Source organism: Typha latifolia, chromosome 1 (genome assembly GCF_019914945.1).
Source record: "Typha latifolia isolate L0001 chromosome 1, TyphaL0001v2, whole genome shotgun sequence".
In the NCBI taxonomy this organism is placed as follows: Eukaryota; Viridiplantae; Streptophyta; class Magnoliopsida; order Poales; family Typhaceae; genus Typha; species Typha latifolia.
Genome location: NC_133086.1, coordinates 14,454,989 through 14,471,415, shown reverse-complemented (window position 1 = coordinate 14,471,415; position 16,427 = coordinate 14,454,989). Strand labels below are relative to the sequence as shown.

The following is a 16,427-nucleotide window of genomic DNA, read 5'->3' as shown; positions in this document are numbered from 1 at the left end:
TTTGTATGGTTAATGTTTCACCTTTGTATTGTTCTAAATTATTCAGTGAGTTGCCAGAGTTTCTTGGTGGTTCTTGTACCTGTGCTGAACATGGAGGATGCCTTAGATATGAAAAAGGCCCTTGGAAAGACCCAAACATATTGAAGGTTTCCTTTTTTTTTTTTTCCTTCTAATATCCTTTTTTATGGTATTCCACTCTAGTTTTTGAGTTGTAATCCTCATTTTCTTTTTCGGGTATTCAGATGGTCCTTAGTGGTGAAGCACAATGTTTTAGGCAAATCGTAACTGTTTCCAATGGCGAGGGAAAAATTATTGCTTATGCTAAGCCACAATATCGCACAGTAAGTTTTTCTGCCTATTCCTGTTTCAGAATCACTCAAATTGCTACATTGTTAAGACTGATTTTGCATGTTTGGTCAGATAAAGGGTAGTGATACATCTACTGCTGAGTCTGGTTCAGAAACTGAAGACGTTACCTCCCCAAAAGCATCAAGGAGTTATATTTCGCATCCTCAGTTGACCCCAGTTCGTGAAGAAGTAAGTTGAATTTCTTTTGCCTGTGCGATAGGTGTAAGACATTTTATATATATATAAAGGTTTTATATGCATTATGGTATTAAAATTTGATTTTTGATTTTTATGCTTCAGATATACGAAGTTGTTTTTGCTATAATATATCCTCTTCAATATCTGTCCATTCCTGCTGGCCAAGGCTTGGTTTGTTGTGGTTTATTTATGTCCTGTCCTGGACATCAAAATAACCAGGATTACCTGTTGCCTTACTTCCTAATTAGGGGCAGTTTGGTACTTAATTTTCTTAACATCAAGTTACAAACTATGAAAGGGCTAGTGTTAAGGAATAGGATCTGATATACATGAAGGTAACATCATTCTTTTCCTTTTAGTTAAAATGAGAATTCATTAATCAAAAAGCCCAAAAAATTGCACCTGGCTTCCATATGCATCAAGTATACCAACATCTTTTCCCAAAATGCATATGTAGTCAGGAAATCCTGATCCATCTGATGGAAAGAAAGACGTACAAGTTCTGTTGTAATTAGCATGCCAATTAGCTGCTTGTTTTAAGGGAAAGAGGCAGACAAAAAAATACCCCAGGATCATTTGAAATACCGGCGGGCTTATCATTGCTGATATTGTTGATAAAACCACCCGTAAGCACTTTGCTAGCATTGAGGATATGTCTATACATTTCAGACATCTTCCATCTCTTGTTAACCCAAAGATTAAATTGGCCATACTTACTTCTCATGAGCAGAAGCCGTAGAAGGTTAGCACTATTCAAGATTTTGGAGGTTTTAGGATTTATAAAAGCAAAGGCAAGCTAATCTAAGATTCTGAATATTTAGACTTCGTTTCTCTTTAGACAAATTGACAATATTCCACTTAATCATGTGTGCCTTTTGAGGTTTTCTTTTCCCAAAGGAAATTCTTGGAATTCCTAGCAATACCCTCAACAATACTAATAGGCAACACATAGTTATTAAACATAAAGCTGGATAAGATGTTTATAGAAGAGTGAATTAGAGTCAACCTACTTGCTTGGGACAGTTATCCTTCTTCATCCCGTCAATTTACTGTTCACTTTCTCAAGCACCTCCTTGCAGTTCTTGACCATAAGCTTAAGGGAATATTAGTGCCTAAATACCGGAAAGGACATAACTATGACTAATGTTTAAAGCATTCTTAATCTGTGCATATAGTAGGGTCAATCTAACTAGGGCAAGGGTGAAATTGGATCGGATAATGCTCAACTTATATCTAGATCCATATTCTTGCTCCGTGATATGAATTTCGGATACAAATATTAGGCATATAACAATATTTACAATAATATCCTAACAAAACAGATACATATGTTGATCGGATATGGATCGGATCTTAAACGGATATGGAGACAAATCGAATATGGATTCGGATCACAACCGGATACGAATTGGATCCTTCAATAGTCTATATGCTTTTCAATTCTACTCATACAGTGGACTTGGGGGGTTGTGTGATATGAGGTGTTCTTTTTTATAGTGCATGTGCTGCAAACAGATGCAGAGATGGAATGAAGTGGTGGACAAAACCAAACATCGAAAATTGAAAAGTAAAGAAATTTTAGTCCTTGTCTACAAGCTTTAAAAGTGATCTCCTTTGAAGTGGCATTACTTTGTTTGGCCCCTTTTCTTGCTCTAATTGCCAGTGCCAAGTTCTTCTTCTTCTTCTTCTCCTACCATGTTGATATTAGAGAACATCTCTTTCTAACACATAGAAGAACCTTACATAACATTAGCATTCGTAGATAAGATCACTCTTCTTCTTCTTTTTCTTTTTTAATCAAACACCAATGTGTGAATCATAAAAGGAGCTCACTTATCAACTGTCTGATTTTCTTATACAAAACGAATTTCTGATTCACATCAGCCAAGTTTTTTTAACATCCTTTTTCTCAAAAATGACTCCAAGCTGACAATGGCTAACAGATACGAATGATGAGGAAGGAAAGAAGATTAATTGGGTGTATTCAATGGAAATAAGATCAATACCCTCTCCTAGTTCTCCAAAGGGGATCACTTTTAAAAGATCGTGAGAGGATATTTTCCAGAAATTGAGTTTGATTATGGTGGAATATTATATTTTCAAAACAATCAAATTTACATGAAAGAGAAAGCAAACCTGAAGCTTTAAGCTTCTTCTCCTTAATGTAGTCCCTCAAAGCTTTAGCATTTAGGCTTGCTTCCACCTAATCCAAGCACATCAAAACAATTAGACATCACAATCTTAGATAAAACCCTAAGTATTCAAGAAAGAACACAAACCCGACATTTATCCAAGAGATTCTTCAAGCCATTTACAAGATGAAAGATTGATTGTTTGGACTTCCAACATCAAGATAGAAGAAACCATCAAGACACAAACATTGAGAAAGAGGAGGGTTTGTGGATTAGAAGGATGACAAAAAGAGAGATGGCGAGAGGGATGGAGGACTTGGTGGCTGCCGGTGAAGAGCTAGAGAGACAGAGGTGGTGGCAGATTAAGAGGGAGAGAGATAGAGGTCGTGAATGCCAGTGAAAGGGTTTCTCAGGAATGATGTCGCTGCTCCATTGTTTGATCGAATAGGGGAGAGAATAGATGGAGGCTTCTATGTTAGGTTAGGGTTAAGGTGGGTAAATCATTATCTATAAGTAGGTAAACGGGTAAATGGATATCCAGTATCAGGATCCGATTAAGTAATGTGTAACCATATCCGAATCCGGATCTGAGCTTCTTTCTAAACTTCTATACGTATTCGGATACGAATCCAAAACGAGTAGCAAATTTGCACCCATATCCGGTCCGATCTGGATCGGGTAGCGGGTCTGGAGTTAATCGGACTTGCTTTCACCTCTAAATTAGGGACATAGAAGGCAGACTTGCTATAGTTAATCTTCTAATTAGTAATACTCCCATAAATCTTCAAAACTTCATTAATAACCTTGCAGCTAGCAGCAAAAACTTTACTGATGATGAGCAAGTCATCAACATACGTAAAATGGCAAATTCTATGATTTGAGCAAGTCAATAATGCAGAATCTCATGGGCTAAGAGGATATTGTCCCCTATGCACCTTCTTGCCACGAAAGTAGATTGCTTAGGGGTGGTGATCTGTGCCAGCATAGGCTTTTAGTTTAGAGACAAGAAGCTTTGTTAATAGTTTTTATGTCACATGGTACAGAGAAATGGGTTGAAATTCAGTGACTCTAGCAGTATTTTGCATCATAGGGATACAAACAATGAAAGCCTCATTCCACTTGGTAGGAAGTTTGCCATTGAGTTGAAAGCCTCTCAGGGACTGACACAAATCCTTATCATTGTGGTTCCAATACCTCTTATAAAATTCAATATGAGAATCATATGGGCCAGGAGATTTGCCGAGAGGTATTCTCCACCATGCACATCTAATCTTATCATTAGAAAAGGGCATAGTCAAGTCATCATCATGACAACATGAAGGCATAGGAGAGAGACCCTTCCAATACTAATCAAAATTAGTCCATAAGTTGGAACAAAATTGAGAAAAGCATGCTTTATAGCTTCAAAATCCATAATTCTTTCCCCAGAATCCAGAAGTAAGGATTGATCGGCAATTTCTTTTGTTTTAATAAGGGTTGCAAGATGGCAATAGCGCGAATTTCTCTCACTTTGGGTTACCCAAAGATCTCGGGCCTTAGTTTTTCACTTGGTTTCAAGATGTCTTAGGAGGGCAAAATGCTTGTTGTAAAGGACATTCAAATCAGGATGAGAAGGAGAAACAATCATACCATCAATAACAAGTTTTTCAAGATCAACAATCTGGGGCATTTAGGGCATCTATACAATTCTCAAGCTTACAAAGGCCATGCTTACAGTGGCAAGCTTCCCATACAAATCAGCAGAATTTGAAGAATCAAAGTAGAAGACAAAGGACTCTTTAGCAAGGTTCTCTACTTTAAGATTGTCAAACTAAAAATGCTCGAATCTAAAGGGCCTATTCACAAATTTAGACCAAGGGAGACGAGAGATGCAGACATGAGCATGATGAGATTCGGATCGAATAAGGTGAGAAATGGAAGCTGAAGGGAACAGATGAAGCCAATTAGCATTACTGCATTAGTGAAACCTCTATCAAGTCTACACCAAACCCTCTCCACATTAGGTTGATTATAGACCAAGTAAACGGAGGTCCAGAGAAACCTAGTTCCACAAGATTGGCATGATCAATACAAAGACTTAAGTCGTTACTACCTATATTTAAGGAAAAAGATAGTAATTGCAGCCATGTTTCCATTAAAAATTTCTGTGAATATAAGATGTGATAGCACATATATATAAATATATATATATATATGAGTGATATAAGCCAAGATGAATTGTACGATTCTGATGTAATAATCAAGGTTCCTAGTATCGGGATCGGGATCGATATCGGCCATCCAGAAAAATGATACGTATCGGCCGTATCGGCCGTTCGTATCGGATCGGACTATTTTTTTAATTATATAAAATTCTAAATATTATTTAAAAATGCAGAAAAATTTAGAAAAAATGACAAAATAAGAAAACAAAAATTACTCACATATGAAGTCTAAAAACTAAAAAAAATGTATTAACTTACTCAAAATTTAAAACTTTGTTAAATACCGAGCTGGTTCTCGTAAATTTCTATAGTCTTCATCATCATAATCACCATAAGTTTGTAAATATTGATGTCTGGGACCTGATGCTCCAAAAAGTGATTCCATCATACTAGTCATATTGTATGGATTTTGTTATGTGACTTGCGTTTGAGGAGGATAATAACCAGCATTTGAATCTTGTGCCTGAGAATATTGAGGATAATAACTAGCATATTGATTTTGTGATGGCTCCAAACAATAAATACTCGATGTACCATAATCATAGAAACCAAAATGCATCTCAGGACGACGTTGCTGATATGTATATATATCCTCAGTTTCTTTGTCTTCACTCCTTATGCTTCCTTGACTTTCCTCAACAAATGTAGATGGAACGATCTCACCACCATATGTATCATCAGGACTATGACTAGTACTAGTAGGTATACTATCTCTCGCTGCTGAATGACTCGTACCAGCCTCTGCCCTCGTCGTGGTCTCTCCCAATATTTCATCTAACCATGGGTTATCTCTATCATCTAATAACCCGTCCTCTGTTTCTCTGATCCATGGAGGCAAGGGGCCTTCTTCATCAAAAACATGATTTAAATCAATCAGTTGTTCATTTTCTGCTTTTTTTCTTAAATTTCTCTTCCTCAATCTCATATTATAATGACAAAAAACTAACTTCTCCAATCTTTCCATTGTTAATCGGTTGCGTGTTTTTGTGTGAATTAAGGAAAAAGTAGTCCAATTTCTTTCACACTGTGATGAAGACACAGTTTGACTTAAAATCTTCTTTGCTATTGGCGTCAAATTTGGTGTCTCATCCCATCCATAAATAGACCACCATTCAGCTGGAGTGTTATGAGATATAGCTGCAGCAACTTTAGCGATCTTGAATTGCTTGACTCTCAATCTATATCTCTCCATCTGAAATCAGAAATATATTATTAGCTTATTGATTATATTGAAAGTTAAAACTTAAAATAAATAATAATAAAATTATTTAATTGAATCATAACTCACTTCTTTATCGCACATTATTTGTTTATGAATATCGGGCTCAAGCTTGCTGATTACCTTTCTAACCCTCAACAAGACTTCATTATCATTATTGACATTTTTAGAGAATTAAAATCTTGGATTAAGAAAATACCCTGTAGAAATTTAAAATTTGTAAGCATTCAAATTTTAAAATATTCATAAATAAAAGTAAATTAAAACTTAAAACTCAAAAGCATGCTTACCAGCAGCGTGTATATCTCTATATAGTTGTTTGTTCCATCTAGAATCAATCATCTTCCACCACTTCCTATAACTTTGGCCCACATTTTTTTTATTGATTCTTTAGCTATGTCCATTGCCTCATATAAGAAACCCATCTCAGACTTGTCATCACTGTCTACAAGTCTTAATACTTTGACAAAAGGCTCAAATACTACGGTGGCAATTGTAATATTATCCCAAAATGTATTTCCAAGAGCCATATTTTTTAAAGTTTCACATAAAGATTTATCTTTAGGTTTCATATTCTTAATTTTCATAGACCACTCCTGTGATGTAAACATCCGCATAATATCATCCTTATAGCGCATGATGCTCTCCAAGGCTAAAAAGTGAGTGGCAAATCTAGTGACGTCGGGTCTGATGATCTCCCTACCACCAGTCATCTGTCTGAGTAAATTAAGAACCCAACCATGGTTATATATAAAATTTGTTAACCTCTGACCTTCACATATGACCATGTTAATTTCAAGCTCTTTTGCAATATCCTCTAATATCATATTAATACAATGTGCAGCACAAGGCGTCCAATATAAATGAGGTCTTTTAATCATCAGTAATTGCCCCATTATCAGTAACCACTTGAACTACTCTTTTTTCACCGATTTCTTGTACTACCTCATCCATCAACTGACAAATATAATCTGCATTTTTGAAATGAGCAGTAGCATCCACAGACTTCAAAAATATTGTCCCCATGCCAGAGTACACTAAGAAATTAATTATATTTCTTCTGTTTGTGTACTCCACTCATCACACATCAGTGTACAACCAAATTCATCCCAATACCGTTTAAATGTCTCAATATAATTATGAAATTCATCTACCTCTAAGTCAAGATATTTAGTAGCAATATCATTTGAACTAGGAGGGGGAACACCAGGCCCTACTGATTGTATAGCATCCACCATAGTGTGATAGTAAGGGCTATCAGCTACATTGAAAGGAATATGATTGTAGAAGAAAAATTTAGAGATAGCTTTACCAATGTGTTTCTTTGCATTCTTAATTCCTTTGAGAGCTGTCTTGATTGAAGTCTGTGTACGACCTCTTTTTTTTTGAAGATATGTATCCATTGGTCCAATATTTTCAGACTCTGCTGTAACACCAGGAGTCCTATGGGTAGAACTGTTGCCCCCATATTCTCTCTCTCCTCGTATATTAACTGATCTAGATCTCTGAAAGTTACCACCAGTGCTTCTTCTCATCTCTTCCTCTTTTCTATGCATATTTCTACTCTCTTTCATTGCCCTCCTCATCTGTCTGTCCTCATCCTCCTCACTTTGCTCACTGCTATCATCATCAATGTGTACAGGATTATGCATCAATTCTTCACGAATCATTAACTCTCTTTGTTGTGCAGATTGTTTATCCTTCTTTTTGCCAATTAAATGAGCCAACATCTGCTTTTTAATTTCCAAAGACACTTGAGTGCAAGCTGCTACATTTCCTTGTCTTCTAGCTAAATGTTCTTTCAAACGACTGACACCACCACTCATTTCTTTTCCACACCAGTTGCATTTAACGCGCCTTTTATCTTGCCCAATAGTCCGCAATGTTATTTGATGTCGGTATCATATGACTTCTCTTTTGGAGCCATTGATATTTTAGCTCTGCAATTAAAAAACATAAATTAAAATTAAAATATAATATAATTTCTGCTGCAGCAGCAGCAGAGAAGTCTCTGCTGCAGCTCACAGTAGCAGCAAGCATTTCACAACAGCAGCATGCGTGCTGCTGCAGCAAGCATTGCAGCAGTAGGTGTTCTACTCACTATTCAGTCACCGGTGAGAAAGAGAGTAAGAGATCCGTGAGAAAGAGAGAGAAAGAAAAGAAAGAAAGAAAGAAAAAAGAGAAAGAGAGAGAGAGAAAAGGGAGAGAGGCAGGTGGGGGGTGGGTCCCCCGGGTCGGATCCGACCCGTTCCCACCCGTTTCGGCCGAAACGGCCGAAACCGACTGGTTTCGGCTAGGTAGGGCCGATCTCGATCCGTTTCGGCCGATCCCACTCGGGATCGGCCGAAACTGGGAACCTTGGTAATAATACTATGAATTACTTGTGGTGAGGCCTTGGGGACAGCCATCGGGACCACAGATTTCCATGGTATCTTGGGTCCACCAAACAAGCTTTGACTAAATACATCAGAGAAGTCCCAATCTTTTCCAATCCTGCGAGCAATGTTGTTAGCTTTAGAAACATTAAACCTAGTTTCCGAAAGGAAAATAACATAAATTTTGTGACTCCTTACAAGATTTAAGCATCTGTTAAGGTAGGCTGTTTCAGTGCCCCTCGACAGTCCAATAAATGATATTCATAAAGACAAGTTGGAAGTACTTTCCACCTGTGCAGTGCACTGTTGGAGGTTGCTCTGCCCCTCACCAAATTTCATCAGGTCTACTTTGGCTTTAGGGATCGTCCTTTTCTTTTTCTACAGGATCTCTTTTGAATCTTGAAGAGCCATTTGGAAGTCATGTACTTCCTAAACTTCCAAACCTTCTTAGGGATCTTGTTCCTTGTCCACGAGCATGTGCCATTTCTAGTTTCCATCTAGGTCCCTCCGATGAGGACAATGTCACTGCAACGAGAGAGGCATGCACCTTTCTAATTGCCTCCTGGTAGGAGGCGATTAAGGGTTTGTGTCCAAGGAGGTTTGGTTTAGATTTAAGCATATTTCCAACTGGATCTAATTTTGTTAAATTTGAGTGAAATTTGTGCACCAAGTCAAATCAGGTCTAACCTGAATCCATCTCAAATCAATCTCCTTCCTACGCTCCAACCAGGCATGTGAATCCCCCTTCCTCTTGAGCCACGAGTTCCCTTTTTCTCAGTCATTCAACCTGTCTCTTGACATAGTCAATTGCTAGTGGCACATAAGTGATTGGCTATGAAATAACATGTTGATGTTGTTTTTATAACTAAATGTGGAATAGAAACATCAGAGAAAATGGGATTCATATTAGAGGTTGAATGAAGGCTTACTTCTACTTGATTTGCCTATTTTTTGACATAAACTATCAGTCCAGAAGGCTTTCCTGAAGCTTATGCTTTGTCAAAATTGTTAGAACGAAATATAAAAGATGAAATCCCATGTTTACAAGAGTTGAGGTTCTTTTATTGCATGAGTTGAGAGTGCAACAAAGAAGTTAAATATTATACCTACCAACAAGTTTGTTGCTCATTTTCGACCAGGGAAAGCAAGACGAACTTCTATTCCTGACTTTGTCTTCATTTCATTCTGACTGCTATGAGCTTGAGGCTACAACTAAACGCCTGCTGAAAACTTTTCTCAATGTTTCATCATAGGTAGTTGTTATTATGTTGGTAGAAATTCAATTTCTTTTTCTTTCAAATTCAGAAAGGAGGAGTCAAAGAAATATAAAGGTTCCCTTTGGGTTTACAAATATTCATTATATGAAAGACCATTTGTTGCTCTGCAGTAAAGCCAATCAAGAGATCACTGACTTCTTTTTGTAATTTGTATATAATTAAAAATACCCAATACTGGTGGCTGAAATGGCTGATATGGCAGATAACATCTTTTTTTAGGATGGCCAATCCTAATCCCAATATTTTGAACCTTGTTGATTACACGGTAGTTGAAGGAGAGTGGAGTTGGAGAATTATGAGCTGGGACTAGTGTCTGTCATACAGAATTTATTCTAGGTTTGGTTGGATAGTAAGCAACTAAAATCTAATGGATCTAGTCACCACCGTTTGAGCAATATTATTGTTAATATCACTGTTTCAAACAGATTTATATATGGCAGAAATAAATGATGCAATGGGTCAATCACTCCAATAGTTTGATTAGGCGGCAAGTGAGGCATGATCTTGAAAATTATGATGCTCTCGCCCTTCTCCCATGCTCACTTCCAAATTTCCATCATAGAGCAGTATTACTTCATGTGCCCAAAAACTTGCCTAATATGTTTATGATCACTTGGATTAATAGTTTAATACATAGTCAAACTATAATATAAGGCTTGATGAGCATGTACCACCTATTAATTACATTCTTACCTGTGTTCACATTGGGATGCAAGTAACAAAAGATTTGAGGGCATATTTCATTGTACATTTGGGTACATATAATAATGCTTATCTTCGAATTTATGAAACCTATTATCTTTTCTTTTTAAGCGAATGTGCATGCAAATAAAGGGATAAAGTCAGATGCATTGAAACTTCCCAATCAAATGGTGCATGTATAATCGTACCTTTTGAACAAGCTTTGCTAGAAAATTAAGTATTAATCATTCTTTACTCTTTCAATAGTGTGAGTCTAAAAATAAGCCCTTCTCTTAGGCTCCAGATAAAATAATAACATGGTGTTGTTGGTTCATAACTTCATTAATAACTCATAATCATGCACCTGTTATTAGCTTGATGACAACCTAACAATAAGTTAACCTTTTTTTTTTAATTTCTTATACTTTATATGACTTTGCAAATTCTTTTTCTATATTAAAAGAGCAAACTATGAAGAAGGTTGTCAGACCCAATATATTTACCTATAGTTCATTTATGTTCTAGCAGGTGAAAATGGTCAAGGCAGCTAGCTTTCCAGCAGGCCTTTCTCAGTACGATGAATGTATTCCCATGGTTGACAAGGCTGTGGATGCATGCTGGAAGAAAGAAACTTCTTCCAGTAGGCTTTTCCCATCGAAAGGTTTGTGAATTTGTGATTATGTAATTAGCCAGCACTAGATATCATCTTCATGTTCTGTACCCTTGATATTTTAAAGAAGCCACATTAATAAATACTTACTGGCCCGGTTTTGTTATGCTAGTTAACACAGTTGTAGCTAATGTTTGCTCCTTTTTCTCATTGTATTGCTTTAGTAGTACCTCACTGTTGTACCGACTGAGTGAACATCAAATCTCTACATCTGCAATAGTGTCCCATATGCAATAAAAAGCTGCTCTATAATTCTTGTGAAGATGTTTGCTCATATTGGTTTTCACAGATATGATTAACTTTGAATTGTCCGGCTATCCTAATATAACTTAGGCTTTTCTCTTCCTGGCAATTTTTGGAGTCATCTCTACAGAGATAAACATTGAATTTACTTCCAACAAATGAAATTAATTATTGCTTTAGCATCTCATTGCTGTGGAGATATGAGGACAGATCAGATTTATTGGTCTGCTAGTCTTCTATGCAGTAAGAACCTACTCTTATATTCCAGCTTAAAGATATTTGGCTGTAATTCATCATGATGGTTGACTTTGAATTTCATAAATATCTTATTACACTTTAGGTTTTCTTTTTCCTAGTAGTTATAGGATTTTTTTCTATAGGGTTATATTTTAAATATGGTTCCAACGCATTGATGTAGAAAATACTGCTTTCTCATCTTCCTTTCTTCCATAAGTCCAATAAACTGAAGAAGTCAGAAAAAATTATGAAATAGTTTAACGTTCACTCGACGTTTTAAAAAGTGCCATTGGTATGCGAGTGATCACCTCACTGCATAGCATATAGGTGGTAACAATATGTATCAGCCGTATTAGTCGGTCCATTTCGGTCGACTAGGATCGGGATTGGCTGTATTGATCAAATCCATTTTGGTTGATCCAAATTGGGGTCGGTCGGAACTTCAACCCATGATTTTAATATATTAAAGTAGGAAAAATTACAATTTACATTCTGTGGTTTGGTCTGATTTCAGCTTGCTCTCCTATGCTTCAAACTTCAGCACTTAAATCCCTAGAGTTTAGACCAAGTTGCAACTGTTAGTTAATCATTAACTGAGATGTAAAAGAAATTCAATTATAAAGATAAAATTGATTTGAAAATGGCAGGGTTTTTTTTGGTCATTTTGCAATTTATTCACGACGGGAGATATTGACTTCGATGAACACGGTTACATTTGGAAAATCTAACATATGCAATTTGGTCTACATACTTTGGATCATGAGGGAGTTAAGTTCTTAAGTTTGAAGTTTAAGGAGGTAAGCTAAAATCAAGCTAAACTACATAGGGGAAAACTATAATTTGCACATTAAAATAATTATGTATGGTATGATATATACACCAATCTAATCAACATATTTTTTAGTAACACATACGCAAACATAAATATCACACAATAATTTAGACAAAATAATCAAATCACAACTTCACAAACTTTTTCACAGTTTGACATACTAATTCACAATTTGACACAATAAATCACAATTTCAGAAAATAATCACATATCACACATAATTTTAAAAGTAATTCATATAAAATAATCAAATCATAGAAAGGAGAAGATGATAGAGATAAGGGTAATATGGTCTGCTAGAGAGAGGTGGTCAGTGGCAAGGTTTGAAAAAGAGTGAGTGGAAGAAAATCAAATAAAAGAAAAAAAATACCATAGTGTAGTGAAGAAGAAGAAGAAGAAGAAAAGAGAAGAAAAAGGGAGAGAGTGGAAGAAATGAGAAAAGTAGATAAAGAAATAAAGCAATAAATTAAAAAATTATATACCGGAGTTCATCGAATTTCGCCGGAGTTAGATTTGCATCGTCGGAGTTAGATCTGCGTCGCCGGAGCTAGATCTCTCCGTAAGAAAAAAATAGTTATATGGTAAAGAGAGAGAAAGAGAGAAGAAAGAGTGAAAGAGAGAAAAAGAGAGTGACAAGAAAGAGAGAAGGAGAGAGAGAGTTCGGATTGGGATCAGGTTGGGTCATTCCTGATCTGGATCGTGGTAGTGTGTGGAGGGGGTGTGCAGTGGAGAGGGGAAAGGTGGCGGTGATCGATGATCGGTGGATAATGTATTAATGTGACGGTGGTTGGTGATGGAGGCAAAGAATGCGAGATTGTAACTGTGTGAGAGAGGAGATAGATCACTAACTATCAAGAGAACACTTATCACCCTCGAGAGAAGAGAGTGCACACTTCGAGAATAGAGTGTAAAGTTGGAGAAGAAGAGATGAGATGGAATGTTGGATTGGGAATTTGAGACTTAAGTTAGGGATTAACATAGAAATCACATTTGTTGAAAGGCGACCGTGAGTGGTGGGCTGTCACCCCACCACCTAGTGCTAAGATGGGTAGATTTTAAAATATAGAAAAATAAAAATAATTATGTATGATATATATACTAATATAGTATTATGTATATAAAAAATTTAATAGTGTAATTTACAACAATAACAAATATATATATATATATATATATATATATATCATGCAGCCAACGATGAGCCTATGAGTGTGGGCGTGATGGAGAGAAAAAAGTGAGTGGGTGACACGTGGTAGCCAATGAAAGGGTGCAAAAGGTGAGAAAAGAAAAAGAAAGAAATAGTTCCCTACGTAAGAGAAGACAAAGAAGAAAAATAAGGAGAAGAGGAAGAGCACCCACTCGCTAGCCGTTGCTAGCTGCTCGGTCCAACTGTGAAATTACTGCCGTCTACCCCCTTTGTGGAGTGAGCAGTACTCCACCCCACCAAGGCGGCCGCATTGGCCGATTTTTAAAACCATGATTACAACTACATTCTGCAAAATATCATAATTGCCACCAAAATCGTTGTTCTTTTTCAAAAATATCATTCCATTAGTTAAATCTAAGTAATTATGATTAAAAGCGAATTTAGGCTTGAGAATGACCATTTTGCCCTTGCATAAATTGTTTAAATGATTTAAAAGCTATTCTGTATTTTATCCAATATCTTAATACAAGGAAAATATTTTCTCTTTTGCTGACAAAAATCTTTGATAAATATTTTACACTATAAACTTCAAGTAGGTGCAAATTGTTGTAAATTACACTACTAAAATTTGTGTTTCCACACTCACACCTGCATTTGCGCCTACTAGGATCTGCCAATTACACCCACATTTGCTCTAAACCCAACAAATGCACCTACTAGCTGCATTGTTGGGTCACTTATGTGTATGCGGGGTGGACCATCGACCGCCTTAAATGCTATTCAAAACACTGAATTCACTACTATATGGCTTTCTTCTTCCCAGGTCCCTACTACTTAGGGCCTGGAAAGGACAATTGTATTCACTGTAACCTCATTTTTAAAGAGGTTTATTTTAAGACTTCAACTCATGACCTCTTAGATGCAAAGCGTAAGGTCACATCAAGTGATGCCCTCATGCGAATATTATGTTAATAAGAAAAATAATATAAGACCGATATATGTTGTATGAGTTAAGTTCTTTTTGTGTGATTATTCAATTTCTTTATCATATTTCTCTTAATCCAGGGGCTTTTCCTTTGTTGGATACAATGAAACATCCTGAAGGTCCTCTTGCTCAAATAATTGCAATGCTTATGGCGTTTCTCATTACCATCCTGACACTTCTGCGCTCAGTCACTAATCGTATGACAAAGAGATTACCTGACAGAATTTCTGAGCTAGAAGACAAATCTTCTGCATATTATCTGGACTCTATGCCAGAAGAATACCGCCCCCCTTCACCAACTCCTGGGTTCACTGAAACAGACCTCCTTTCTTTGGTGTTGAAAAGGCTTGGGGAACTTGAAGAGAAGGTTGACATTCTTCAAGCAAAACCATCTGAAATGCCTTCTGAGAAAGAAGAGTTGCTTAATGCTGCTGTTCGCCGGGTTGATGCATTAGAAGCTGAGCTTATTGTTACTAAAAAGGTGAAGGTTTTCAACCTATTTGCCTCTGTGACTGCAGTCAGTTTCCTATTTTAGGGCAAACACTGGACATCTACCACCATTTTGCTAAAATGTTACAGTTTATCGAACAAGATTTTGCGACAATTTTTTCTCAACAAGTTGATCTTTCATTATAGCAACTGAACTTACACACACTCAAAGAAAAAACAACAGCAATAACTAAGCTGACACAATTTCAATGATAATCTGTAGACGATATATGTAGCACTTTCCATTTCCTTTAGTTTGATTAGGTTTTTCCTTTTTTTTCTTTTTCCATCTGGCATTTAAAGTCTAGTCTATTTACTGACCACTGCTTAAATTTTTGTCCCTGTTGGTGATTTTTATATGGAAAAGTCCATGTCTAAATATGTATTGGTTTTCACGACGTACTTGCAGGCTTTACATGAGGCTCTCATCAGACAAGAAGAACTTCTTGCATATATTGACCGCCAAGAGGAGGCTAAATTTCGGGTTTGTAAAGATTTCTCCCCTGCACTTTTGATCTTTGTTTTTTTTAAAGCACTTTTGATCTTACTATCAGTTTATGTGTCACATGACTGGATGTTCTTTATTGTGAACTTCCGCAGAAGAAGAAATCTTGCTTTTGAACTGAGAGTGCACAGACCCATTCTACCTTTTCACTTTGTTGTTCGTGTTTCACATTGAAAGGTGATTTTGAGGTGCAATTACTGCAACAGATTTTCAACTACAGTTATCTGAGCATCCTTGAGTGTTCAGTGAGATATATAAATCTGATCAAACATGTCAAGTTTAGACCACCTTCATCTGCTGCGTTTCTAAGTATTTGTGTTCACCTCACACTCATATCTTTACTAATGTAATAGTAAAGATATGAGTGTTGTTGTTCTTTCACTGGCAAACATTGTATCTCTCATCCATGTTAAAGGGAGGTAATATAGTTTGTGTATAAAGAATCTACAGCTAGTACCTGCAAGTGTTTGTGAAGTTTTTGACCAAACTATGTTCCAAGCTTTTATTACCGAAATGAATTTGTCCCTCAAACTTATTAGAGGGGCAATCTATTTCGTAAAAAACAAAAAACTAGTCAGGTTGGTCAAAAACTCAGTGTGTTTGTGATGTTACTTGTCTATAGAGAAGAATCTGCAGCTAGTATCAGCAGGTATTTGGGATATTGCTAGATGTGTATAATAGTTTGTGATCAATTAGATTTCCAAACTACAAAAGAGATCACTATCTCAGATGTTGCTCGAGTACAGGCTAGATTGACCGGATTTGATCCTACCTTATCCATTATCACTGTCTTCTTTGTCGGTTTATTAAATGAATCATTTAAATACGACTAGATGTCTATCTGGCAAAAGGATGCAGGTAGACTTACTTGCAGGAAAAAAGAAA

At 36.5% G+C, this 16,427-nt stretch overlaps 1 protein-coding gene across 3 annotated transcripts in view; it reads left to right on the top strand.

Moving 5' to 3' along the window:
* LOC140785944 (phosphatidylinositol/phosphatidylcholine transfer protein SFH8-like) overlaps positions 1-16,132 on the top strand; it is a 39,161-nt gene extending 23,029 nt beyond the window's left edge. For 2 of the 3 annotated variants that reach the window (XM_073134073.1, XM_073134082.1), the window contains exons 9-15: positions 47-146; positions 243-341; positions 421-537; positions 10,960-11,095; positions 14,629-15,029; positions 15,447-15,521; positions 15,638-16,132. In XM_073134073.1, the coding sequence (XP_072990174.1) occupies positions 47-146; positions 243-341; positions 421-537; positions 10,960-11,095; positions 14,629-15,029; positions 15,447-15,521; positions 15,638-15,658 (949 nt within the window). In that variant the 3' untranslated portion in view covers positions 15,659-16,132. The remainder of the gene's footprint in view (positions 1-46; positions 147-242; positions 342-420; positions 538-10,959; positions 11,096-14,628; positions 15,030-15,446; positions 15,522-15,637) is intronic. The other variant, XM_073134093.1, reaches the window with a different exon arrangement.
* Positions 16,133-16,427: the final 295 nt, after the last annotated feature.